This window comes from Canis lupus, chromosome 7, assembly GCF_011100685.1.
Source record: "Canis lupus familiaris isolate Mischka breed German Shepherd chromosome 7, alternate assembly UU_Cfam_GSD_1.0, whole genome shotgun sequence".
In the NCBI taxonomy this organism is placed as follows: Eukaryota; Metazoa; Chordata; class Mammalia; order Carnivora; family Canidae; genus Canis; species Canis lupus.
In genome coordinates this window covers 41,820,109-41,847,848 of record NC_049228.1, presented here as the reverse complement: position 1 = coordinate 41,847,848, position 27,740 = coordinate 41,820,109, and the positions used below count along the sequence as shown (strand labels likewise).

Genomic DNA, 27,740 nt, shown 5'->3' with positions numbered 1-27,740 from the left:
TCCGGTGCATGGAGCCTGCTTCTCCCTCTGCCTATGTCTCTGCCTCTCTCTCTGTGTGACTATCATAAATAAATAAATAAAAATTAAATAATAAATAAATAAATAAATAAATAAATATCTTTAGTCTAACACCTTTCATGCTCAGTTTACAAGGATTATGTTTCCACTGCCCTTACTGAGAGTGAGCTCTTTGAGGGCAGGAACTGTGTCTGAGTCATCTTTGTGTACCCCATGCCTGCACGGTGCCTGCCACTTACCAGATGCCTGAGAAGTGCCTTTTAGATGAAGATGTGAAATATGAAGCTAGCTGAGGACATGCAAAAGGATTGCTGAGCATCACTGAAGCCTCACCTGAGCCGGACTGCAGACTGTAAGTTGTGGTACAGACCCCAACGTTAGTGTAGAATATAGCAGGGTGTCCCACTGAGGACTTAACTAGCAGTGTCAATTGCTGAAGACTTAAACACTCGTTTTAGGAGAGTGACCCAGGAAGAGCCTCTGCTTAACCCCATGGACAGGAAGCCATCTGCCCCTCCCCTCTTCTCAGGAAGCTGAACACCCGACATCTGAAATGGAAACTTACTCGTGTTTGTGGCCTCCAGGCACTTAGAGCTGCAGCCTGGGCAGCCCGTGGAAACATTATAGAGTAAACCTGGGCCAGAGCAAATGCAGTTAGCACCCAGCAAGGGCCGGAGGCTGCGTCCGGAAGGACTTGGCTGCAGTGTGGACAGACCAGCAGTGCTCAACAGGTAGGGAAGAGGAATGGATGCTTCCATGAGGTGAACAGGGAGGGATGGCAGCCTTGGCTTGGCAGCCATCAGGACTCTTTCCTCCATGCTTGTTGGTGTGCGCAGCAGTAACATACCCTGTTTCAGTGTTGAGTGGCATTCCATTGTATGGATTCACCGTTATTTATCCATTCACGTGATGGATAAGTAGGTTATCCATTTGACTTATTGAGCACGTTAAGCTACGTCAAATAGAGAGGCTGTGCACATTGGTCTACAAGTCTTTATGTGAAGGTATATTTAATTTCTCTTGATAAATACCTAGGACTAGAATGGCTAGGACTTATGAAGTGTATGGTTGCTTTTTTTTAAGAAACCACCGAATCATTTCACAAAGTGATTATATCATCTTATTTTATCACCAGCAGTGCATGTAAGTTATGCTACCGCATTTCCTGTCTAGCACCTGGTGTCATCAGTTCTTCATCTTAGGTGTTCTTTTTTTTTAAGATTTTATTTATTTATTCATGAGAAATAGAGAGAGAGAGGCAGAGACACAGGCAGAAGGAGAAGCAGGCTCCATGCAGGGAGCCCCATGTGGGACTCCATCCCCAGACTCCTGGGTCACACCCTGAGCCAAAGGCAGATGCTCAACTGCTGAGCCACCCAGGAATCCCTGTCTTAGGTGTTCTAATAGAAATGTTGTATTAGCTTGTTGTGGTTTGAATTTGCTCTTCTCTAATGGCTAATGACGTAGAGCATCTTCTCATGTGCTTATTTGGTATCTCCATATCTTCTTTGGTGACGGATCTGCTTAAATCTTTTGTCCGTTTAAAAAATAAAGTTGTGTTATTACTGAATTTTGAGAGCTCTTTAGATGTTCTAGTAACATCCTTTATCAGATCCCTGGTTTGCAAATATTTTCTCTCGGTCTGTGGCTTGGCTTTCCATTCTCTTCACACTGTTTCTCAAAGAGCAGAAGTTCTTAATTTTGGTGAAGTCCAATTTATCAATTTTTACTCTTATACATTATGTTTTTGATGTGTGTAAGAAAATCTCTGCTTACTTAGCTCAAGGCCACACATTTTCTCCTTTGTTTTTTTCTAGAAGTTTTGGATTTTTAGCTTTTATATTTAGATCTATTATCTATTCTGAGTTCATTTTTGTGCATAGTGTGAGGTAAGGATTGAAAGTCTCTTGTACACACTCTTTTTTAAATGTGGATATTCTACTGTTTTTTTTTAAAGATTTTATTTATTCATCTCACACACACACACACACACACACACAGGCAGAGACACAGGCAGAGGGAGAAGCAGGCTCCACGCAGGGATTCGATCCTGGGTCTCCAGGATCATGCCCTGGGCCAAAGGCAGGCACCAAACCGCTGAGCCATCCAGGGATCCCCTATTCTACTGTTATTGAACCATTTGTTGAAAAGACTATGCAGGGGCACTTTAGTGGCTCAGTGGTTGAGCGTCTGCCTTTGGCTCAGGTTGTGATCCCAGGGTCCTGGGATCAAGTCCATCATTGGGCTCTCCATGGGGAGCCTGATTCTCCCTCTGCCTATGTCTGTTTCTCTGTGTCTCTCATGAATAAATATATGTGCTGCTGAAGCGAGCACCCTCATGAATAAATAACATCTTTTTTTAAAAAAAGGCTATGCATTCTTCAATGAATTTTCTTTGCACTTTTGTAAAAAAAATAAAAATAAAAATCTGACTTGTAAGAGTGCCTGGATGGCTCAGTCAATTGGGTGTCTGACTTTGGCTCAGGTCATGATCTCAGGATCCTGGGATTGAATCCTACATCGGGCTCCCTGCTCAGCGGGGAGTATGCTTGTCCCTCTTCTGTCTCCTTCTGTGCACTCCCCTCATGCCCTTTCTGTCTTTCAAATACATAAAATCTTTAAAAACAAAACAACTGACTAGATGTGTGGGTCTATTTCAGGACTCTCAATTCTGCTGCATTAATATATGTCTGCCTTTTTGCCAATACCATACTGTCTTGACTACTTGCTTTTTATAGTAAGTCTTGAAATCAGGTAGTTTGAGCACACTAACTTTACCTTCTTGCAGAATTGTTTTGGCGAGTCTATGAAATTGTTTGGCTGTTTGTTTCCATATGAATTCCAGAATCTGCTTGTCAATTTCTATTTCTAAAACGCCTGCTACAGTTTTGATTAGGATTGAAATCTACAGGGCAGCCCTGGTGGCGCAGCAGTTTGGCGCCGTCTGCAGCCTGGGGTGTGATCCTGGAAACCCAGGATCGAGTCCCACATCAGGCTCCCTGCATGGAGCCTGTTTCTCCTTCTGCCTGTGTCTCTGCCTCTCTTTCTCTCTGTCTATGAGTAAATAAATAAAATATTTTTAAAAATAAATAAAATAAAACCTTTAAAAAAAAGGATTGGAATCTACAGACCAATAATAATGAGAACTGACATCTTGTTGAGTCCCTCGGTGCATGAACTCAGTATACCTCTTCATTTATTTCGGTCTTTTTTGATTCTTTATTTACTTAATTTCCGTACGTAAGCAGTCTCTACACCCAGAGTGGGGCTTGAACTCACAACCTGGAGATCGAGAATCAAATGCTCTACTGACTGAGCCAGGCAGGCACCCCGATTCAGGCCTTTAATTTCTTACAGTAGCAGTTTGTCATTTTCAATGTACCAGGATTGTACATTGTCACATTTATCTCTGTTTTTATTTTTTTTTTAATTTTTAAAGATTTTATTTATTTATTCATGAGAGACACAGAGAGAGAGGCAGAGACATAGGCAGAGGGAGAAGCAGGCTCCATGCAAGAAGCCCGACATGGGACTCGATTCCGGGACTCCGGGATCAGGCCCTGGGCCGAAGGCAGGTGCTAAACTGCTGAGCCACCCACAGATCCCCAAGATTTTTATTTTTAATGCTCGACCAGCTTTATTCTTTTTAAAAGATTTTATTTATATGACAGAGAAAGAGAAAACAGGAGCGGGAGAGAGGGGCAGGAGAGGGAGGAGCAGGGAGCCCAATGCAGGGCTCTATCCCAGGACCCCAAAAGCATGACCTGAGCCAAAGTCAGACAGAAGCTTCACCAACTGAGCCACCCAGGTGCCCCAACTGCCAGTTTTATTTTAATGTGGACAATGAAAGAGATGGGTGACAATCACTGCCTTTGTAATGTTTTGTAAGTCTAAACTATTCCAAAATATAAAATTGAGAGAAAGAGAGAGATTGATTTGGAACTTGCGCATGAGCACTGAAGCTACCCACACCCCTTATCGAGACCACAGGATTTTCTGCAGTGGGTCTCAGCAGACATGTGGAGGAGCGGGGAGGCAGCTGGCTGGGTTGATGTGAAGGGGGCATTTGGATTAGAGTCAGGTCTCCTGCTCCTACCATTTGTAGTCCCTGAACACCTGGAGGATCTGTCTCCACCACAAGTGCAAACACAAAGCTTCTTTCTCCTTCTCTCCAGGGTCCTTCCTGCCTCCCCAGTTCCTCTTTGCCGAGGTTTGGGAGTACAGGTGCAGGGATGCAGAGCTGGAGCCCCACAGAGACTAGGGGAAGGGGGGATAGTCAGGTGACCGAGGGGGAGGCCCAGCCATTATAAGTCCTTTTCCTGTTGGGCAGACACCATAATCTACCTCTACAGGTCCTAGGACTCTGAGAGAGAAAACCGGGCTGGTAAGGTTCTAGCTGCTCCTCTTGCCTAGTAGTTGTGAATGAAAACCAACTAGAGAGGAGTTGTCACTGTCCCTCTGGCCACATCCTGGTGCTGTTCCCCTTGGCAGCCTGGGAGCTTCCCAAGGGCAGGTACTGGCACTTGAGGCTGAAGGGAAGGGGGAAGAAATGCCTATGGAATTTTGCGATGTTGTGGAGAGAGCCAGATTCCAGGAGTCAATAGACCTTTATGTCAGATCTTGACTCTGCCGCCACTTCTCTGGGGGCCTTGGCCAACTTACTTTCCCTCCTTATAAACAGAGAAGTTGGGAATCCCTGAGTGGCTCAGCAGTTTAGCGCCTGCTTTTGTTCAGCCCAGGGCGTGATCCTGGGGTCCTGGGATTGAGTCCCACATCGGGCTCCCTGCACGGAGCCTGCTTCTCCGTCAGCCTGTGTCTCTGCCTCTCTCTCCGTGTGTCTCTCATGAATAAATAAATAAAATATTAAAAAAAAAACAGAGAAGTTGAACTAGATGACCTTAGAGATCCCAAGCATCTCAAAAAGCGTATTATACTTTATGAGAAGACCATATATTTGTGATTGTCTCCCCAGCATCTAGCACAGTGCCTGGCACATAATACAGGTTCAAGAAACGCTGGGGTTAGTGAATGATTGAATGAACAAACCTATGAACTAACAAAATTAGTAGAAAAAAGAAAAGGATCCAAAGTGGAGTTCTTGGACGAGCCAGCTGGTGGCATCACCTCTCTACATAACCGCAGGGGTGCAGCTAGTTTCAGACCAAGGAAAGGATTCAGATTAGAAATGAGTAAAGAGAACAAGAACAAATGGTCAGAGGACCTGATATTTCAGATAGATAGCAGACCCCTGGAATCCTTCCATTCTCAACCAAGAGAAAAATAAGTCCAGGGCATGAAATAGATGTCTTTGCTGCCAGACTGGTGAGGTGATGCTGGGCAGCTGGAAGAGTAAACACAGCCCTAACAGAGGGACTCACGGAGAGTCACACAGGAGCAGTCCCTAAGGCCAGGAGGGAGCCCGTGGGGCTTGGACGGGGCATTCCCCTTCTGCCACCCTCTGCACACCCATCCCTTGGTGGAAGACCCAAACATCCTGGCACCCAGTCCAGGTCTCTCCTACAGGGCTCATCAAACCCACTGCTGCTTGATTGTCCTGTAGGGCCCCTCTCCTCCCCCAGCACCCCAAGGAAATCTTTTTTTTTTTTTAATTTTTATTTATTTATGATAGAGAGAGAGAGAGAGAGAGAGAGGCAGAGACACAGGCAGAGGGAGAAGCAGGCTCCATGCCCCGGGAACCCGACGTGGGATTCGATCCCGGGTCTCCAGGATCGCGCCCTGGGCCAAAGGCAGGTGCCAAACCGCTGCGCCACCCAGGGATCCCCTAAAGATTTTATTTATTTATTCATGAGAGACAGAGACAGAGACAGAGATGGAGGGAGAAGCAGGCTCCATGCAGGGAGCCTGACGTGGGACTCAATCCCAGGACTCCAGGATCACGCCCTGGGCTGAAGGCGGCGCTAAACCGCTGAGCCACCCAGGCTGCCCAACCCCAGGGAAATCTTAATTAGCCGGCAGAGAGCCGGAAGGTTTTGAATATTTTGGAATCCTTGAAAAGGTCTCTCTCTCTCATCTCCGCGCCTCCCGCCTTCTCTTTTTTCCCCATCCCAGCACATTCTGCAAAGGGTTGGCATATGTGCACAAAAGGGGAAGACCCAGTATGGCGTTTTTTTCCAGTTAATACTGAGATCATGGGGAGACAGGATGAGGCATGGTGAGGGTATATCTCAGGACCCATACCTCTGACATGAGCTTGGGGATCGGAGGAGAGGGTGGGCGTGCCTAGGCCTCTGACTCCAGACTGGAGCAGGAAAGGATGACATGGCAGTGGGATGAAAGGCTGGCAGGACTGCTTCATACCCAGGAGCAGGCACAGAACTGAGGGCATGCCACTCAGCTCCCCAAAGGCTGTGCTGGGGGTGGAGGGGCAGGAAGCTGTGACTTCCTCTGCCCTTTCCCTCCCAGCCCTCACCCTCGAGGTCACTCGCTGCAGTGAATCCTGACCTGTGTTTTAGTTGGCACTCTTCCAGGGGCATGGTGACAATAGATATCTATGCATGCCCAGCTCCTTTCCACGATGGACACCCCAAACTTTCCCTTGGGAATAATCACCATTCATGCAAATAGCAGTGGACAATGTGCTTTTTTCACATCTTTTATCTCACAATTCACACCAATCCTGTAGAGCAGAGATTTTTGTCTGAAAATTTTAAGAAAACTGAGGCTCAGGGGGGTAAAGTGACTTACCAAAGCCACACATGTAGTGAGGAGCAGACCTGGGACCCTGGAATCTCTGCTCTCTTTCGGATCCCATCCTGATTCCATGCTTCCGGGTACCCCCACCCCTGCCCCCAGGCCCCAAGGGAGCACTTTCTGCAAAGAAAGGGGCCTCTGTCCATGGTCAGGAAGAGGGGGCTCCAGTTTGGTTCCTGGCATTCCTCAGACGGGGTATGTCTGGCCCCTCCCTGCGTGGAGGCCATGGGTGCCCCCCACAGTGGGTAATTCCCCCTTGGCCCCTCCCACTCTATCAGGCAGGGCCCAGCCCCTGCGCAGGTGCACATGCACCCCGCAGCGGTCCTGCTCCCTGGCAGGGTGGGGCAGGGGCAGGGCTCACCATCACCCTGGCCCCCAGGGAGGCACCTGCACCCCAGCCCCCGACAGGGACACCAGGGCACCAGCTCTCACCCCTGGTGGTGCCCACCTCCAGCAGCTCTACCCTGTTGCCTGCAGCCTGGGGTGACGCCTCAGAATCAGTGTGCTGAGTACCGGCCATTGCTGAGCCTGTCCAGTTCCTATCCCTGAGGGTTGTGGTCGCCCTGGTCTGTGGGCCTGGTGGTGGGGCCAGCTTGCTGGGAACCTGACCACACTCTGGGTGCTGGGCAGTTGCGCTCGGGGAGCTCCCAGCCCCCTTCTGACACTTTTGTCTTCCACTTGATCTGGTAGACAGGGCAGGCCATCGCTCTCCCCTTTGGGGCAGCTGAGTCCACCCAGGACTAATGCTGGCCCTTCAGAGGTGCCCTCTGTGACATGGTCCCAAGGGTCAACGTCCTCAACATCCATGCCAGCATCTTCCTCACTCCCGCTCGGTGTTGCCTGATACTGGCGATGGCCACAGCTGCAAAACCAGATGCCCACCCCTCACCCTTCCAGGCCTGTGTGACCCCCCAGGCAGTGTGGGTGGCGGCTCTCCTGGTGACAGTGCCCCCAGCTGTCTTTGGGGCCCTGAGCGGGGTGTCTACTAAGCTTCCCCAGTGGGTCCCATCTGGGGGCCCACCAGCTGCAGAGGACAGTGGGGGCCCTCACGGGTGCCCCCCTGAACGCCATCATCACCCCTGCTGCTGCCGGCCTTCCTGGGCGAAGCTGGGATAGGACAGCAGGTTTGTAGCCCATTCTGTCTGAACCCCGGAGGCCTCCTTCCTCTGCTGCTTCCCTGACCATGTGGCCCATTGCTGGATGTCCTGGTGACATTTGACCTGATGCCCTGGGATGGCATCTTTCTCCACTAGCCATGGCTACATCTGCCCTGTCACCACCTGCTGGCACACCTCCTGAGGCAGGAGGCTGATGGGCCCCAGCAGACGCCTTCAAGAATCTGCGAGCCAGGCTGTGGCCGTGGGGCCAGCGCAAGGTGGAACTGGGGCCCCCCAGGGACACAAGCAGGTGGTGGGTGGAGAGCGCACCCCCCACCCTCAGCAGAGGGGCCCTCCTCCCGTGGTCACCTGGTCACCCTGCTGCTCTGGGCTCTGCCAGCACCAGAACCATTCACCTGGGGAGGGTTGGCATCAAGGCGTGGGGGAGTGTGGTGGGCAGGTCCGGGTGGGGGCCCAGCTGAGCCTAGGTCTTCCTCCATGTGGTGGAGTGCATGGCAACGGGGAGGGGCTTGGAGAGGAAGCCTCTGATCACCCACGACGACGTGTGACCTGTCACGCTTCTACTGTCACTGCAGGGCGGATGAAAGGATTCTCTGTCCGGTTTCTGCCTCCTGTGAGAATTCTCAGGAAAATTTCCCAGGGGTTCCAGAATGACAGTCCAGAGGTTAGTGCCTGTTTCCCTCTGTCTGTCCCCTCACCCCCACCATCACCTTCATCATGGTATTCCCTTGCTCTTGGTGCCAGAGCCAAAAATTCCCCCGCCCTGGCATCTCCACCTCACGCACCTCAGTGGTGCCTGCAGACCTCAGCGGAGGCAGCTGGAGCCCCTGCAGGGACATGCCCGTGTGTAGCCCAGCCCCAAGTTAAGAGCTCTGCTTACCTATCCTTAGGTGGGGCTTAGAGAAGTGGAGAGAAGTCAAGGATTGGGGGCATAAGGAGGGGAGAGGTGGGCAGGGATTGGGGGAAGTGGGGCCACAGGTGTGTCCAGAGAATGGGAACCCAGGGTAGGAGACTGGTGTGCGCGTCCCTCCTTTCCTAGTGCGCAGCTCGGATCCGGAGCACCGGCTTCACGTCCCAGCTCCAGCACTAACCAGGGAGGGACCTCGGTGAGTCAATCCACTTCTCTGTCCCGGTTTTCTCATTGGTAAAATGTGTTGAGGACTCAACAGTGCCTGAAGTGGTGTGTTGGCTACTGTTCTTAAAACTGCACATAAAATGGAATCCAAGAGGAGAAATAGGGGACCTCTGGGAACCAGAGATGTCTCATCTGGAACGATGTGTATACTCTGGAGTGAAATCAAAGTTTTAAATCAAGAACTGAGGCATTGGCCCCTCGTGTCCCTCTTGAGGTGTGTTTTCCAGGGCAGCAGGTTCGCCTTTGGTTTCCAGATCCATGGAGACCCAGCAGTGATAAAGGAGAGTAATCAGAAGGGATTTTCTGGGGGTCAGCCCCTGGAAAAAGCTAGACGGGGCAGAGCTCCTGCTTCTGTGGCCCCCAACACCATCCACCAGGCCACCCCCCCCCCAAGGGCCGCCTCTGCACCAGCTCCTTTGAGGCACCCAGCAGGAGAGACTCCCAACAGCCGCCCAATTCACAACACATTCAGCAATGTTAACAAGATCTAATTAGTTTCTTGATGTTTAATTTCCTCCCTTTCATGTTTAAACTAGTTCCCAAACAGTTCTGTTTCCAGCCAATTCAGGATGGAAAATCCTCCCTAAGTAACCTCCCTATTTCTGGCCACCCCCTGCAGCTCCTCTGCGGGCTCCCCTGGGGGGATCTCTGCAAATGGGGCCAGGAGGTAAATACTGACGAATTTAATCAGGTCCGAGTCCTAGATGAGTGACAGGCTGCACACCTCCCCATGGAGAGGAGAGGTGTAGGGGCAAGGGAGGCCCAGCAGAGGACCGGGCACCAGGCCAGGTGCTCCTGGGAGTGGAAGGCAAGTGTTGGGGCACAAAGCTAGGCCCTGGCTCCCTGCAGTGAGTAGCCAAAGAGCTTTAAATCCCAGTGGGAAGGTTGCAGGCCAAGACTGGGGCTTCTGAAGGCTTAAGGAGGCACCTTGGCCTGAAAGGGGAATGCCACAAGAGACTCCTCCCCAGAAATAGCCACATCAAGAAAGGATGTCATGTCTCGGGTCAAGGAGTGGTAGAGGGACAGTGCTGCTGGGAGCCACCAGTGCTGACCCCTGAGCTTCTCCGCACCTACCCTGGGCCATGTCTCCACACGACCCCTTCTCTTCAGGCCAATATCCTTCCCTGGATCTATGTGACAGTGTCAGAGAAGCCTGCCTTCCCCTTTCCTTGTCTGAGTGCTGGTATCAGCCACCCTGGCGGTCCCCTCTCCATTCCACCCTGCCAGGTTTGGGGTCCAGCTTCCAGCTGCTGAGCCACATGTCAGTGAGCTCAAAGCCCAGCATCCGGAGGGAAGTAGAAAGCTGCAGTGTGGAGGGCGGGGCCTGCCTGGCTCCAAGGCCCAGCCTTCCCATTTCCCCATCCACCTCATAGACCCCGTAATAGATGAGAAAGCACCTGCCGAAAGCCAGATACCGTGGACAAGTACAAGAGGGCAGTGCTGCAGCCCCCATGCCCACTCCCCAGGGGATTTCAGTTCCTTTCCCCCACGGATGTGTGTGCGTGTGTCCAGCGTGTTGCCAGCGCCAACCGCCCTCCCCCAGCTGCAGGGGGTAGTCACCAGAAACAGGAAGTAAAATGAAGCAAAACCCAGAAGTGAAACCAACCTAATCTCTCACCACATCTGGAAGAGGTGGCCTAGGGGCTCTGACACCACGAAGACCCAGGGCAACCTGGGGGCTGCATCTGAAGATGAAAGGCTCTGGGGAGAGGCTGGTAGGAACAGGTGGGGAGGGGGTGATAGGCTGATACCCCATCTGAACCAGGCATACAAATGAGACTAAGCAAAGTTCTCTAATTCTGGAATCCCCAAAGTGCCCTTCCAGTTGATCTCTGGATTTGTGCCCGTAGATGCCAACAAGGGCTTATGTTGGGGGAGGCAGCCTGCCCCTCCTCTGGGGTAGCACCCCCTCAGCAGCACCCTCAGTGCTTGAAGACACAGAGACAGCACTTCGTGGGGGTTCCAGGTCTTTAATTTTCCCTGCTTTATCGTTTTTTGTTTGTTTGTTTGTTTTTTTAAACAATCAAATTGGCAGAAAATGGCTGGGGCTGGTGGGCACTGGGGGTCCACCAGAAAGTCCCCCAAGTTCACACTGAGGCTTCAGTCATGGTTGCTGAGGTGGGGATGAGGTCAGGGTTCACAGAGATGGCCCAACTCACCCTACAACATATTTTTCAAATGGCTGGAGAAGAGGTCAGAGGAGGTCCCCCATTACTGCAGATGAGGCGACATGGATCCCCCTACCCCTCAAGCTCTTCTGATAAGTGGAGATAGAAGGCTGTGATTTCTAACTGCCTACAATCAGCTCTTAAAAATACAAAACACGTGCAGTTGGCTTTGGTACAAAAAAGAAAACAACAAAAAACATTCTGGTCCCATGGAATTTCCCCTCACACACACACACACACACACCCCCCCCAACAGAGCCATTGCAGCCACCTCAACTTCTACTCCATCACCCCCCAACTCTGTAGGGCCAGATGGTTTCCCTGGGTCTCCACTGAGGATGGAGAGACAGGGGAACAGCAGTCAGCGGGGAAGAGGGACATGGCCCCATCCATGGCCCTGATAGAAGGGCCCAAGGTGCACGTGGCACAGCCTATCCTCAAAGACGGTGTTCTTGGGGAGGGGTGTCAGGGCTAGAACCCAGCAGCTGCCTGGTTAAGCCTGAATAAACCCCAGTAGTGTTACAGATCAAGGCCCTCTGATCCCTATGGCTTGGTTCCCATGTCCCTGGTCCTCTAAATCTCCCCCACTCCCTGGGTAACTAATAAACAATAAATAAATAAATTTTCCTAAAGTAGAGGGAAGAAGGCATGAAAAATTGGCATCTGTGGTGTAGCTCCTGGATGCCAGCTATACCAGCTACTCCTGGTGCAGCAGGGGGGCACTGTGGCCCAACTCCCCCAGCTTCCCAACTGGCCCCAGGTGTCCCAGGAGCCTGCCAGTTGGCAGGGACCATCAGCAGTTCTTGAGAATGTTCCCATTGGCAGGTTAGAGTCCCAAGTTTGCCTCCCTCGGTGTGTTCTTCCTGGGGGCGCAGGACGAGGGGTGGGGGCCCCCTTAGCTCTCTGAAACCATAGGCTCCCCGTCACGACTCTCTGTCTCTTCAGGGATGTCTTGCATTCGGGTGAAATCTGAAGGGGGATGGGGCAGAGTCAGGGGCAGAACACAGGCTCCCTCGAGCAGCGACCCCCACACTCCCGCTGCCCCATCTGGGCTGGAGCTGGAAGGAGGAGTCCTTGGGGACTAGCCCTAGGGCCAGCGAAACCATGGCTACATACTTTGTACCCTCCCTGAGGACAGAAAGATACAGTCCGGCTAATAAAATACAAAAATATTTTAAGATGACTACATAAAGTCACACCAACTTTTGGTTATTTTGTATTTCCTAAACCAACTATAAGAACTTTGAAGGTCAAAAAAAAAAAAAAAAAAAAAGAACTTTGAAGGTCTTAGAAAAATTTTACTTAGAAATCTATTTCTAGGGGGATCCCTGGGTGGCTCAGCGGTTTGGCGCCTGCCTTTGGCCCAGATCCTGGAGTCCCGGGATCGAGTTCCGCATGGGGCTCCCGGCATGAAGCCTGCTTCTCCCTCCTCCTGTGTCTCTGCCTCTCTCTCTCTCTCTCTCATGAATAAAGAAAAAAAAATCTATTTCTAGGGATGCCTCGGTGGCTCAGTGGTTGAGCATCTACCTTCAGCTCAGGTCATGATCTTGGGGTCCTGGGAGTGAGTCCCACATTGGGCTCCCTGCTCCGTGAAGACCCTGCTTCTTCTCCCTTTGCCCCTGCCTCTTCCCCCATGCATGCTCTCTCTCTCGCTCACTCCATCTCAAATAAAAATCTTAAATTTATTTCAGCTTGAAAAGGTTGGCATCACAGACTTACTGGAGAGGCTCCTACAGGCTTTGTTTCCTAGAGGTCCACTGCTGGATCACCATTGCAAGGCAGGAAGTGTGTCATCTGTGTCCCTCCCAAGAGCTCCCGAACCACCCCAAATATTGCCCCGAATGTCCTGTGCACACTGGGACACACTTCCATTCCAGCCTCACCTCGAGGACTGTGGGGTGGGGACAGGCGGCCGCCCCCTTCCTCCTCGCTGCCGGTATCAGGGTCACTGCTGTCCTGCAGCCGCTCCTCGGGGCTGCCCAGCTCCTGCCTCTCTCGGTCCTCAAAGGGTCGATGGACAGAGCGAATGGTCACAGACAAATCCAGACGGTCGTGGCCTCGGCTGGGCTGTGACGGGCCGGCAGGAAAGGCAGCAGGCCAGGGAGTGAGCTCGGCCAGGGGGTCAGGGGAAGGCTGCAGGGCTGGTGGCCCCCGGCCTGTAGCACCACCGATGGCTCTCAACCTCCCCTCCCATCTCTCCAACCACAGCTTCAGGCTTTAGGTGCAAACCCCAGATGGCCCCTGGGCTGTGTCCCAGACCCTCTCACCCACCGAGGTCAGCCCTCCTGAAGCCTCCTTACCTGTGGGGGCGTGAAGCTCAGGTACAGAGCATCGCCTGCAGGGAGGCTGCGCCGCCGAGGGTCCAAGGGCCTGCGGGCCCAGGGGGCCTCCGCCGGGGGCGGCTCACTCTGCCCCAAGATGGCCAGCTGCCTGCGGGCCTCCTCCGCCTCCCTCTCCAGCAGGGCCCGGGCCTGTTCACTCTCGCGGAGCCGGGCCTCCAGGTTGCCCGCCTCCGTGGCGCGCTCCTCGCCCAGCCGCCGGCAGCGCCGCAGCTCCTCCTGCAGCAGAGCATGTTGCCGCTGCAGGAGCGCCAGCTCGGTGGCCTGCTTGTCAGGTGCCACTGGGGCGGGCCCCACTCGGCCAGCCTCTCCATCCCTGGAGTTGGCTCTGGCCAGCTTCTCCCGCCGCTCAGGGCCCTCAGGGAACCGGGCTTCCATCAGGGTGTCCTGCTGGGCCACGGCCGCCTGTGGGTGTAGGGGGCACAGACAAGCGTGTCAGGACCCGTTTCCCTGACCCTTCACCCTCACCTCCCAAGACCTAGGTTCCAGGATGGCTCCGCCTGGAGAAAGGCCCAGAAGGCCGGTAAACGGGCAGCCCTGCTCTGGCTCCAATCTGCCAGCTCCAGCCCTGGGCCCACTGACCTGGAGGCCGTGGAGGAGTCCGTAGAGATTGACCAATCGCTGTAATGCTTCCTGCAGACAGAGGAGAGGGTAGGGGCAGAGCCCAGGCTTCAGGATGGGAGAGTTGCCCAGGAGGTGACCAAAGGCAGCCTCTTACACATAGACACCCCTCCAAATGGGGGTCCCGTTTCTCAGACACAACACCCTCCCTTCAGCCTGCTCCACCCCAGGTCCCCACCTCACCTCCTGGGGGGCTCTCAACTGATTCCCATTGCGGTCCTGCAGAAAGAGGCAAGGATAGGGAATCACAGGTGCCTGGCCCCTGCAGCTCCGTGTCAGGGATCCCCAGGCTAGTTGCCCCTTCCAGCCCTCTCGAGTCCTGACACCTCCCAGGACCCACCTTCTGACTGGAGTCAGAGTCCGTTCTGCAGAGCTCAATGGAGCCATTGAAGTTTCTGGCCTCACCATCTGTGGAGAAGGAAAAGGCAGGGCTGAGCTCTGGTCCCCAAGGCAGTTGGCCCCTCCCACCCTCTGCCATGGCCCCAGCCCAGGCACTCACTGGCTGTGACCCCAGGACTCGTGCTACCGCCACTGTCTGGGTCCACAAGCAAGGCCGGATCCCGCGGTGTCAGGAGCAGCTCTACTCCAGGCCCCACCAGGAGGTCTTTGAGGCCCTCCACTACAGGAAAGGGAGGAGGTCAGGGGATGGTGTCCAGGGGGGCCCCTGTGCAGGTGCTGGGGCCTCATTCATGCCACCCCCCACAAGGCAGAGGTCACTGAAAGGCACCAAAGGGACAGCACAAATGTATGTAGGACTCAAACAGTGACAGCGCCCATGCCTCATTTCTGCCCCCTACACCCCACACGCCAAGGCGTTTATGGGTACTGGGGCTGGCACCCCCCCAGTCTGTGTGCTTCCAGGCCTGGCCTCATCCCCAGGGGTTCCCTTACCCTCACGGATGGCATCCTGCAGCAGCCGCTCGCCACGAGGGCACTCCAAGGACTCGGAGCGGAAAAGACCCCTGGGTAGGGCGGGCAGGGCCACCCCGCCACTGTCCTCCTCCACTTGGAAATGGGTCATCTCGGCAAACAGTCCCACCTTCTCTCGCAGCAACTCCACCAACGCCTTGTCTTTCTGTTGCAGCTCCACTGGGGGTAAGGAACAGGTGAGCACATAGCAGGGGGCGCGGGGGTGGGGGGACCCCCCTAAGAGCCCACGGTGGGGTGGAGGGTGGCCAGATGGCTTAGGGGCCACATGGGGCTGTGTGGTAGTACTTAATTCTGGAGTATTGGCATTTATGAAAAAGAAAACACTTTTGGGGGGAAAAGTCATACATGCACTTTCCTTTTTATAAGTAAACTCCATGCCCACCATGGGGCTCAGAGTCACGACCCTGAGGATCAAGAGTTGTGTGCTCCACCGACATAAGTGGCACCTTTGTTTTGTTTGTTTATTTAAAGATTTTATTTATTCATGAGAGACACAGAGAGAAAGAGAGGCAGAGACACTGGCAGAGAGAGAAGGAGGCTCCATGCAGGGAGCCTGATGCAGGACTTGATCCCAGGACTCTGGGATCACACCCTGGGCCGAAGGCAGGCCCTAAACCGTTGAGCCAAAGGGATCCCCGGCACCTTTGTTTTAAAACAAAACCAGTGACGTCTGGGTGGCTCAGGGGTTGAGTGTCTGCCTTGGGCTCAGGTGTGATCCCATTCTGGGGATCGAGTTCCACATCAGGCTCCCTTCCAGGAGCCTGCTTCTCCCTCTGCCTCTCTCTGTGTGTCTCTAATGAATAAATAAAATTTTTTAAAAAATGAAAATAAAAACAAAACTAAAACAATCTGTGGCCGGGACTGCAGGTGGCCACCACTTTTCATTCTCCCATCTTCCTTAAATGTAGAATCCTCATAAATTTCATCTGGGCACCTGGCTGCCCATTTAAGACCATATTCCCAGGGCAGCCCAGGTGGCTCAGCGGTTTAGCGCCACCTTCAGCCCAGGGTGTGATCCTGGAGACCCAGGATTGAGTCCCACGTCGGGCTCCCTGCAAGGAGCCTGCTTCTCCCTCTGCCTGTGTCTCTGCCTCTCTCTCTAATAAATAAATAAATAAAATCTTTTTAAAAAATAAATAAAGTAGCCATCAACTGAGACCTCATATAATGCAACAGTCACCAGTAGATTCATGCTCTGTTACATTAAAAAAAAAAAGACCATACTTCCCAGCCCGACATGAGGCCAGACATTGTCATGGGACCAGACTGTGGTCAATGGACATGAGTGTCTCTCTGGATCAGTCCTTAAAAGAAAGGGGTATACAGACGGGTGCCTCCCCAGCTCAGTCCATGGAGCATGTGAGTCTTGATCTCAGGGTTGTGAGTTCGAGCCCCACCTTGAGTGTAGAGATTACTTAAAAATAAAATCTTAAGGGGTGCCTTGCTGGTTTAGTCAGTAGAGCATGCAAGTCTTGATCTCAGAGTCATGAGTTCAAGCCCAACGATGGGCATAGAGCTCACTTAAATATATATATATATATGAATCTTTAAAAAAAAAAGATTTTACTTATTTATTCATGGGAAACAGAGAGAGGCAGAGAGACAGGCAGAGGGAGAAGCAGGCTCCATGTAGGGAGCTTGACGTGAGACTCAATCCTGGGTCTCCAGGATCACACTCTCAGCTGAAGGCAGCGCTAAACCACTGAGCCACCCAGGCTGCCCAAAATAAAATCTTAAGAAAAAAGAAAGGGGTGTAAACTCTCCCTGTTCCTTTCCACCTCCCTGCTAGCCAGGATACAGATGTGATAGCAGGAGCTAGAGTAGCCACTTTGGGCAGGTAAGTGGGGAATCTTTATGCTAAAGATGGCAGAGATGTACTGACACCCTGTACTTCCCACTTGTGGACTAAAGAGAAATAATCTTCTATCTTGCTTAAGAAACTGATTTTTGTTGGTCTTTTTGTATAGCAGTTAGTTCACACTCTAATAAAAGTAAAAAAAAAGTAGATTAATGTCTCAACCCTGGTCTTCCTAGCTCCTTTTCAGGAGATACTACACACACACACACACACACACACACACACACACACACCACATGTGACACAGACCTATCCCCATTATTTTTACACCAGAGTTAGCATATACTCTACATTGTTTTAAACCTTGCTCTTTTTACTCAACAATACATTCTGGTTATGGATCTGCATTAGCCCTCATGAGCTTTCTAAACAGTTCCACAGGGGAATCCCTGGGTGGCTCAGTGGTTTAGCACCTGCCTTTGGCCCAGGGCGTGATCCTGGAGTCCCGGGATCGAGTCCCACATCGGGCTTCTCCCTGAGTGGAGCCTGCTTCTCCCTCTGCCTGTGTCTCTGCCTCTCTCTCTGTGTCTTTCATGAATAAATAAATAAAATCTTTAATAAATAAATAAATAAATAAACAAACAAACAAACAGTTCCACAGTATTCCATCTCGTGGGTGTATTATAAATTACTTAACCAGCTCTGGGGGTGGACTCACTCTTGATTCGGCGCAGGTAAGCCTCGTCCTCTGTCTCAATCAGGGGGAAGTCCTCTCTGGATGGGCATCTAGAGGGGTAACAAGTAGGGTGGGGTTGAGGGATCAGGAATCAGCCTCCTTCCCCCAAACACGCTCTGTGCTTCCCTATAAGACTCTCTAGCCCCATGCCCTGACTTCACTCCTGACCCCTATCATATTCTAGTGGACTATGCACCCTTCCATGGGCCACCTGCAGGGGTAGCACCGTGCAGATGGGCACTACAGGCTTTGGCGTGAAGCAGACTGGCCCAAATCCTGGTCCTGCCATTTACCAGGTGGCAGCTTGTCTATTTCTCATCTGAAAAATGGGTATGACATTTTTTCTCTTCACTGTTTTTTTTTTGTTAGAATTAAATAAAGAAATGTAACAATGCTTCAAGCATGGCAGAAGCTCAATAAATCGATGACAAAGAATATGAATTATGATTTTCACAATTACAAATATTAATACTGTTCAGAGAGGCCACCATGGATCCATTGTCAATGGAACAGGTATTTTGCACTGTTTTCCTACAACAGGCAATGTCATACTTTTGTATGAATTTCTGAAAAATCTGTCCAAAAGTCTAAGTTGCAGAAATATAAAAAAGTTTACACATTACAGAGTGGAGAAAATCCATTTCTAAAAGCTAAAAAAAATTACAAATATCCTGACTGAGTTCATTTTTTTTTTTGCATAATCTTCAAAAATCCATTTTGAATGTTTTACATGCGTTTTTTTCCGTTGTTTTTTGTTTGTTTGTTTGTTTTTTTAATCACAAGAGACACATAGTCAATGGCCTCAAAGCTTATGCACATCCCACAGAAGCTCAAAGTCCACTGCCTTGGCAGACTGAACAGTTTACTTCTTGTCTCAACTGGGTGAGGTTTGGCTCTAGTGTCAATGCCTCATTCCCTCTTTCATCCATTTTTAGAAAATAAAGGTAAAATGCAATACAATCCAAATAATAGCCCACTGCCTCCAGACTGAGATGTTTCTGTGCCTGATACTGTCCTGTTGGCTGGCAGGTGTGCCCCCATGTGACAGCTCAGGGTACCCCTCTGCTTGCCAGCTCAGGCTCCTGAAAGATGCTCGGGGTTGTCACGGTATGTCTGACCATCCAGGATACGATGGCCCTTGCCTCAGGACACTGTGCTTCTCTCCCCCAGCCTCTGCCTCCTGCTCCGAACCCCAGGCTCTTTCCCCGGAGCCTGCTGTGGCCTGGCTGCAGACTCCCTGAGGCCATACACACACTCACACGCGCACACTCTGCTGAATGACCCGGATCCAGGTGCTCCGGTCATCCCGAGATGCGGTGTGGACCTCATACATCTCAGGGGGCGCCGCACTGATCAGAAACATCCCTTTCTCCTGGTTGGCGATGTCCCGTACAATCAGATTCTGCAGTGATACCACTGAGGGCTTGTCCTGCAAGTCAGAATGGAAGGACTCAGCCTGGGAACCTGACCCTGGGATCTCAGGGTCTTCAGTCTTGCCAGAGTACCTGAAGGACTGAAGAGCCAGCCAGCAATATAAATTTAGAGTCCCTGGTTTTGGTGTAGCCAGAGGGGACTTAGGAGTGCATGTGACCTCTGGTGGGTTAATTAACATTAAGGTTTACCAGGGAACTTGGCTGGTTGAGTTGGGGGAGCATGCGGCTACTTCAGGGTTGTGGGTTCAAGCCAAACATTGAATGTAGAGAGTACTAACAAAACAACAACAACAAAAAAAAAAAACCACATAAAAAAAAACCCTTTAAGGTTTCCTCTCCTCATCTATAAGGAGGGATCCTAAGAGGCCCTCCTCACAGTCATAATAACCTGTTAGCTACTTCTATTCCTTATGATATTATAGCAATGGTCACAATAGCCATTTGACTCTGGAGGATTCTAGGGTTCCTTCCAGCTTGGGGAGAAAAGCAAGAAGAGGCTGTGATGCTTGTCCATGCCAGGAAAGGAGAAGGAGGAAGATCTCACCAGGGCAGGAAAGATGTACTTCTGGTCCTTCTCCTGGAGAAATACCAGCACGTCTGTCATCAGGAGCATGAGCACATCTGGCCGAGGGGACAAGTGGGAGAATGGTCAGCAGCAGAGGTCTGGGCAGCTGCCCACCTCTTTCTCAGGGTCCAGGCGTAACCTGTCCGTTCATGGCTCCTGAGGAGCCCCTTCCCGGCCTCTCTTCTCTCCAGGTGCTTCCTCTTACCTCTGTGGCCTCCACCTGCCCATTCTTACAGCTCAGAAATGCCAGGGGAAAAGATCCGTGTGCTACCAGACCAAAGAGCTTCTCGGCTAGAGAAGCTGCAGAGGGACACCCATGCATCTGAAGGAAATCCTCTTTGCCCAGCGGATGCCAATTTCTTAACCTGGGGCCTACAGACCCCTAGTATGTCCACTGCTGGGCTTCAAGGGCTCTGCAAACCTTCTGAAGTTGCAGAAGCAATTTTACATATTATTGTAACGCACACATGCGCTTTTCTGGGTGAAAGGGTCCAGAATTTTCATGAGAGTAAAATGTATTCCCGCAGCGGGAGGAGCCACCCTTTCAATTCTGTGCCTAGCAACTGACATAAGAGCTTTTCGGCTGTCTGACCTAAAATCCCCTGGCCCCCTGCAATGCCAGGGCTCAGGAGGCAGGAGACAGGCAGGCTTATCCACCCCTCCTGTCTTCTCAGACCCCAGAGGCACCTTGGCTGTCTTCTGCACCCCCTTCCAGCCGCTCCAATCCTGAGTCCCACACTTTAACTTGACAAAGGTCAAGTCCCTAAAACTCAGATGGCACAGCCAAGAAAACACAGGCTCACCCTTTGCCCTTGGATATCTCACTCAACTGTGGGCACATAGAGGGGAGGGCTTTCACTAAATGCTTCAGAAATAAAGCTCTCCAGCCCTGCTATTTTTAACCCCCATGGTTTATATTCTTAGTTGCTGTGTGGGAGGAACAGAAAAGAGAAGGGGATGAAGGAAGGCGCCGGTAGGCACCGCCATCCCCCAGCCTGTAAAGGGGGATTTCACAACAGGGACACAGCGGTGGGGGGGGGGGGGGCAGGCTCAGTCCCGGGGTACAGGCCTGCTGTAGCCAGCACTCCTCACACCCAAAGCAGGCTATTCCCTGTGTCTCACTTTAGGGAGGAAAGCTGCAGCCAGGGTGGTCTGGGGACAGGGGCTGGGCAAGTGTGACTCCCCACACACACCCCCACTGCTCTTTTCTCTCATCTCCATGCTGCCTGTCCTTCTGTCCTGCCCATCCTTCTGTCTGTCCTGCCTGTCCTCTCTGTCCTCCTTGTCCTCCCTGTCCTTCTGTCTGTCCTGCCCATCCTCCCATCCTGTCTGTCCTTCTGTCCTGTCCATCCTCCTCATCCTCCCTGTCCTTCCATCTGTCCTGCTCATCCTTCCATGCTCCCGTCCTGCCTATCTGCCACTGGGCCCTCTCTGGCTGTCTTCCTGAAGCACCTGCCTAATCTGCAGCCCGGCTAGCTGCCCCTCTCTTGCCCCCCGGTCCTGGAGATTCTCTGTCTTCCTCATCAAAACTGATAGCTCTCTGGGCATGCATGCAAGGACCCAAGAAAGAGGCAGATCCTGACAAGGAGCCCCTGTGTGGCCCATGAAATGAAATGAAGAACTGGGACTTTGCTGCAACAGAGACACACATTTCTCTTGCACTGGGCCCCCGGACGGTGTCTGCAGAATGTGGTCCTACAGGCTACCTGCTCGTTCCTCCCTCTCTCTGACTCTGGGCTCTTGCCCGGCCCGCCACACTGAACACTGACCTTTGAAGCGACCTGTCGCTGTCTTCCAGAGCAGGCAACCATCATGGATGAGCTTGCGCCGCAGAAGCTCCTCTCTGCCAAATGGGCCCTTGCTGGGCACTGGGGCCTGGGCCCGAGGGTCCATCCGGTGGTAGATCTCCTGCAGGCGAGCTCCTTTCTCCAGCTCATGCACGTCCTGGTCCACATTGGACAGGAGCTCCTTCACCAGCCCCAGTGCTGTGGTCAGGTCCTGGCGCTCCTCGTCGGTCCCTGGTGTCCAGGGTCGGCATGAGGCACAGTGGGTCCGCTTCAGTCCCACCCCAGCTCCCGCAGAATCCCGATCCCATCTGCAGAGGCCGCCCCAGGCCCCACAGCTTACCTCATCCTTTCCCTGGGTTACCCTGGAGAGCCCTCCCTGCACTCTCCCCGCCCTCCTTGTACTCTTCCCAGGGCCTGCCCCCTCACCATGGGAATGCTGTAGGATCCGGTTGATGAGTACCGGGTACTTGGTGATGCGCTGGGTCACCAGCAGGATGCACTCCTGCACCCCATGACGCTTCAACACAGCCGATCGGGTCACCTTCTAGAAGGGCAGAGTCAGGGCTCAGGGCCAGCCTGCGGACAGGGCCTGGCCACAGCAATGCTGTACTCGGACCCTGCACTCCAGTGATGGCCCCAGTATGGCCATCTACCTCCCATTGGCTTAGGTGACTGCATGTGGGACTGGGGAGCACGATGCCATGACGAGGACTGAGCAGATAAAGTGGGGAGAAGCACTTGCTGTAACATCCCCCTCCATGGGGGTCGGGGAGCACCTGGTCTCCATGTGGCCGCAGCACTTGATGCCCCCCAGGAAAGGGGAGGCCAGGCACAGGCCGCCAGAGGAGGCTCTGTGCATGACTCTTGGAGAGGTGTGCTCACCCGGATGAACTGCTGGAACCTTTTGTCCCGGGCATACAGCTCCTTGTAAAGCTTTAAGGCCTTAGTGTGGCGGCTGCAGAACTCTGAGTAGGCCTTACGCATCCGCTCCGCACTGGGACCTGAGAACTACACGTCGGGGAGCCAGCCTCAGTCAGCATGTTCCTCAAAGCCACGGCCCATCCCCTGGATGCCCTCTGTCCTCCGCCCTCCAGCTCTCGTGGCTGTGCCCCCCAGACTCTGCAGGTGACAGCACCCACTCTGATCACACCTCTGCCCCACCTGGCTGATGAGCAGGTCTGCCAGGCGATGGATGACGAAGTTCCGGGTGCTTCCAGGGCACAGGGCTTGGCGTCGGCGTTCTAGGAGCTGGCTGAGGAAGCGTGTGTGGATGTCACTGAGCTCATCCACGCAGGGGAACAGACCCTGGACCACTCCGGGCTCCAGCTGCAGCTCCTCTAGCATCCCCGTGCGGAAGAGGCGGGTCATGATCTTCAGCGTCCGCACATGGTGCAGCTCCGTCTGGATGAGCTCTGCGGGCACAACAGTTCATGTGGACCTCATCCTGTCTTGGCCACAACTGACTCGGCTGGGCCCTCAGGGCTCAGTGGGATTTCTAAAGTCCCTTCCAGGTTGACATTCTGCATTGTTATGGTCTTAAGATTTTTTTCTAATCGTTTTCTGTCTTTATGCTCTGCTACATCAAGCTGTGAGCCATTTAGGGGCAAGAACCACATGTTCCCACATGTCCAGACTCCCCACAGGCCCCAGTGTGGTGCCAGGCATGGTACAGGCCAGGAGCAAAGGCAGAGAACCCACTTGAAGGAAGGGGTGTAAAAATGGGGCCTGGAGACCCAGAACCCCAAAAGGCAGGGGCCTTATAGCCACTTGTGGGCTGGGGGAAGGGTCTGGGGGGGGGCCCATGGACTAATAGGGTCAGGGGGCCTTTGGGCTAAAATGGTCAGGGGGGCCCACAGACTAACAGGGCCCATGGGTTAATGGTCTGGGGGGTGTGGGCTGGCAGAAGAAAGGCTACAGACAACAGGCCTGGGCAATCTTCTTGGCTCACCATAGATGACATCCTGCTGCTTCATCACCTCTTTCTTCTGCTGCTGCAGGAAGCTGCTGTCTACTGCCAAGCTCCATGAGTCGGCTGCAAAGTCCCTCTCATCTGTCTCAAAGTCACTCATGAGCTCACTGTAGATCACTTCTGCACCTGGACGCCAGCGGGCCAGACACTGAGCTCAACTCTCCCCATGGGGTCCTGGCCCCTCGGGCCCCTCCCACGCTGCCCCCACCTGTCCCTGGGCCAGCAGTAACCTTCGTCAATGAGGGACTCCACGGATAGGGCTCGGTTCCGCATGTTGAGGGAGTCTGTGGACTGGGACAGGATTCGGCGCAGCCCCAGGGGTGACTCGTCACTGAAGTGGCTGAGGGAAGAGGGCCTGCGTCACCCTGACTCGGGCGAGAGACCCCCCCGCTCCCCTGCTCTGCCAGACGGGGAACCAGGGCTGGGGTCTGAGGGGCACGCAGCCCGAGTCCTCCCTCCCTGTCTCTGGTTCTGAGTTCAGGGTTGGGAAGAAGCCCTCAGGCCTCCTGGTCCCCACTGCTGCTCTCACCCACCTACTGTTCCCTTCCCCAAGCAGAGGCTCACCCGGCAATGTTGGTGGTGGAGACACTCTTGGCTAATGACAAGGAGGAGCGGCCACGGCGGGAGCCGAGCAGGGACTGCCGGAAGCTGTCAGAGGGGTAGATGGCAGAGCTTGGCCGCTCCCGGGGGGTGGCTGCAGAGGGGTAGCCAGCAGGCAAGCGTCAAAGTTGCTGCTTCCCAGACTCCAGGCCTCCCAGGCTCCAGACTAGGAATGTGGCCTCCTCTCCCATCCCATCCTCCACCCAGCCCTGAGTCAAGGAAAGGTCATGGCAGCGCCTCCTCCCTTGGGCACTACTTCTAACGTTTGTCTTGTCTCCTCTCTTCCCCGAAACAAGCCTGTGAGCAAACCAAGGCTCAGGAAGGTTAAGAGACTGGTCCAGGGACTCAGACTCCGCTCTTACTGTGACACCAAAGCTGTCTGAATGGCACTTGACAGCTGCCTGCAATGCTCCCAAGTGCAGTGGAAATGCTCAAACCACCAGCCAAGCCTCACCCCCATTAGATTTCTGCCCTGCCCCTAAGACCAGGAGCCTGGACACCTCTTATGGCTCACCATCCACTTCCAATGGGGGGTGGGGAAAGCACCATGCAGGAAATGAACCTCAAGGGGCAGGAGAGCCCACAGGCTGAGGGGCCTGGGGTCCCATTGAGGGTCCCGGGGAGAGGGGGGATCCTGCACGGGGTCTTCTGCGTGCCCCCACTACTCACTCTTACTGCGAAGGGAAACAGACTGCAAAGCAGTGCTGTTCTTCAGCAGAGCAGCCTTCTGTTGCTGTGAGACAGAGCAAGAGAGACACCAAGGACAGCTGTCACCAGGGGTTGCCCCCACAGGCTTGGGCAGGAGCTGGGCAGCTAGCACCTCGGGAGGAAGCCAGCACAGCGGTCATGGGCATGAGGGTGGCTGAGCCCCACGCTAGGGGGCAGGTGTCCAGAGCAGCGGGCTGGCCGCATGGGGCCTGGGGTGCAGGGTGTGGGCTGCCCCACAGTGAGGAACACAGAGTGAGGAGTGAATGGGAAGGGCACACTCACTACCCTCTCCCCAGCCCACTGCCCGCCCTGCCATCTCACCTTCTGCTTGACCTTGGTACAGTTGGCGAGCGTGTCTTTACAGCGGTTGTGGATAGTCACATTGCAGGCTGGGAGGGTGGGGTAGAGAGGGTGAAGGGGGGGCCGGGTGGTACAGGAGGGGACACACACCCACAAGCAGGCACCCGTCTCCCCCTGGCCACACAGCCGCTGAGGCACCTCTTCCCAGACCTCACAGCCACGACCAGACCCGTCCCTCCCCTCGCCACCTCTGCCCCCTTCCTTCCAGCAGGAAATCAGGTGAGGGGATAGAGGTGGCGACCACAAGGAAGCAATGCTGACTCAGAGGTGACCTGAGGGGTGGGCCAAAGGAATTGCTGGCTGCCAGAGATGAGCTCAAGGAGCACAGGGGTGGCTGAGAGTGACAGATGGAAGAGGACGCCCACGGGACAGGAGGTGGCATAGAGCAGCTGGGATGGGGGCCAGGGGCAGGGGGCGGTTAACATCCCCGGAGCACATAGCATGTGCTCCACAGTTACTTGATCCCAACGACCCTTTGGAGCAGATTCAATTTTCCTCATTTTGCAGATGAAGAGCCCGCCACCCCAAGAGGTCAAATCACCTGCCAGAGGCCAGGCAGCCAGCAGCACAGCTGGGCTTGAAACCCAGGTGTGCCTGGACCCAGAGGCCACGCTCCTGCTGTGCACCACACATGCACCCAAGAACTATGGCCAGGCCCAAGCATTCAAAGGCTGGTGGACCCACTGCTGGAGCAGGGACAGGCCCTGCCCCATCTGTCTCCAATGCCCACCAGCCTTCCCCACTGCTCCCCTCTGACTCCTATCTTCCCCTTCCAGGCCCGGGGCCTGTTCCCCACCCGGGGCAAGCCCGCAGTTCCCCACACTCCACTGGTTCCTGCCCCATCACCCACCCTGCCACAGGGGGAGGAGGGAAGAGAGGAGCGGTCAGGCCTTGGCAGCAGGACCGCTGGCTGTCTCTGTCCCCAACATGCCTCAGCCCTCTGCCCTATCTTGCTTCCTCCGCCACGTCCAACAACACAGGAAACTCTGCCACCTTCTTCAGACAATACCCAGCACCAGGCTCACTTCCACAAATACAAGGCGAGCAGGGTGGGGTGGAAGGGAGGACCGGAGGGGGCTGGGGCTGCCCCACTCCCCTAGAGCTCCCTTCTTCTACCCCCGGCACCCAGTGTCTCTGGATCAAACCTCCGCTTTCCACCTGCTCTCAAAATAGCGCTTGCTGCCTGCCTCCCCGGTTCCCCTGGCAACAAGCTTCCCGATAGGGAACTCTGTCAGGTCTGGAGGGATCTAGACCAGGCTTCCCTCCTCATTTCCCCAGTCTAAGGTGGCTAGTGAGGAAGCAGGAAGACCTTGCTGGTTTTTCCATAGGGAATGAGAGGCTAGGGCCCTGGTCCTACCATCAGCAGCAGGGCCAGAGGCAGCTCAGCTACAACCTGGGGCCGCAGGGGCCTTCTGCACCAGCACGTGGGCATCCCAGGGAAGAATGCCCCGTTCTGACTTCCTAAATACGGACGTGCTGAAGTCGGGAGCTCTGACCCCTCTCCCCCAACAGAACACATTCCTGGTATTTTCCCTCTTTCTCCCTGTCTGTTGGTCACACCAGAAATTTGAGACAGATGGTCCTCATCCCGTCCTCTACTTCAAACTGCAGAGACTAAGATAATTCAGGCTCTCCCCAGTTGATAGAAAGGGAGGAGCAAGGGGTCCCTGAAATCCTGGCCATCCAGTTCTGCCCAGGAAGACAGGCAGAAGCAGGTGCAAGGCTGGCTTGACATCCCCTCCTCCCCAGGACTTTCCTGATCCTTCTTTAAGCAGTTCCCGGAACCCTCAGCAGCTGCTCAGTAAGCCAGGGGACACCCAGTGGACGACAGCTGCAAGGGGAGCCACCCCAGCACCACCCCCCGGGCTCCCAGAGAGCCCAGCTTGAGCCCCAGTCCAACCCACCCCCACCCCCCGCCCCTCGGAGGCAAGAGGCACAAGGGATCAAGCATCTGGCCCTGCCAGGGCTCTAAGAGAATGACCCAGGGAATCCAGGGCAGAAAGGACAGATGGCAAGGTTAGGGTCAGTGGGCACCGAGTCAGAATGACAGTCAGGATCCCAACAACTTACTTGGGCAGATAAGGGCTTCCTTGGCTGTGATGCTCTTGTTACAGGCATAGCACATGGTCATGCCCGAGACGGAGATGGTGGTAAAGAGGTGCCCGTTGGTGTAGCGGGCGTCCTTGGCTTCCTTCATCTTCTCCTTTTCCCGATTCTGCAGAAGGGGTGAGAGACAAGAAGTGAGGCTCAAGATGGCAGGTGCCCAGCGGTGCCCCAGAGACAGGTAGAGGGCAGAGGCCAGGTAGCGATGCCTGACTGGGATTGCCGCAAGGACGGCACTTCCCAGAGAAGGGCCTGCTGCAGAGTGTCACAGGCAGCTGTCCAAGGGTGCCCGGGGCCAGCCCCAAGGGCCTGGCTGGCCCTCACCTACCTGACCCCTGCGGCTAGGCTGCCTCCTGTGGCCACTCATCTCCCCGGCTCTGGCCCTCACGTCCTCCCTGCACTTCCCAGCCCTGCTCTGCTCGCCCCCGGGCTGCTGTACGCTCTCCTCTGAGCTGGGGGAAGATGCGCAGAGAGGAGGGGAGAGCAGGCGAAGCAGAGGGTGCCAGCTCACCAGCGCTTTCAAATCTATGGGAGTTAGCTGCTCTTATAACCATGACAACCAGCATTGGAGCCCAGGCTCCGCCGTCATAGTGGGGGGCAGGAGGGCCCTTAGTAGATTGGCTGGAGGCCAGAATGCCTCC

At 53.9% G+C, this 27,740-nt stretch overlaps 1 protein-coding gene and 1 long non-coding RNA gene across 3 annotated transcripts; one reads left to right on the top strand and one right to left on the bottom strand.

Moving 5' to 3' along the window:
* The first annotated feature begins 243 nt into the window (after positions 1-243).
* LOC119876447 lies at positions 244-10,943 on the top strand. The gene is made up of 3 exons (XR_005362368.1): positions 244-370; positions 8,423-8,511; positions 8,887-10,943. It is a non-coding gene; the product is annotated as an uncharacterized LOC119876447 (long non-coding RNA).
* A 478-nt stretch (positions 10,944-11,421) lies between these two features.
* ARHGEF2 (Rho/Rac guanine nucleotide exchange factor 2) lies at positions 11,422-27,212 on the bottom strand. Of its 2 annotated transcripts, none has more exons than NM_001002995.2 (21): positions 27,067-27,212; positions 24,958-25,025; positions 24,598-24,661; positions 23,893-24,022; positions 23,559-23,668; positions 23,308-23,454; positions 22,521-22,771; positions 22,242-22,367; positions 21,786-21,903; positions 21,342-21,590; positions 19,552-19,628; positions 18,834-19,003; positions 17,557-17,624; positions 15,002-15,199; positions 14,610-14,729; positions 14,451-14,518; positions 14,294-14,329; positions 14,072-14,122; positions 13,451-13,894; positions 13,034-13,217; positions 11,422-12,119 (listed from the first exon to the last, which is right to left on the bottom strand). In NM_001002995.2, the coding sequence occupies exons 1-21, from the start codon at positions 27,191-27,193 to the stop codon at positions 12,046-12,048; spliced, it is 2,880 nt and encodes a 959-aa protein (NP_001002995.2). In that variant the 5' UTR covers positions 27,194-27,212; the 3' UTR covers positions 11,422-12,045. The 2 variants fall into 2 exon arrangements, with proteins under 2 accessions (NP_001002995.2, NP_001006123.2); NM_001006123.2 differs by having other exon boundaries at positions 13,034-13,151.
* Positions 27,213-27,740: the final 528 nt, after the last annotated feature.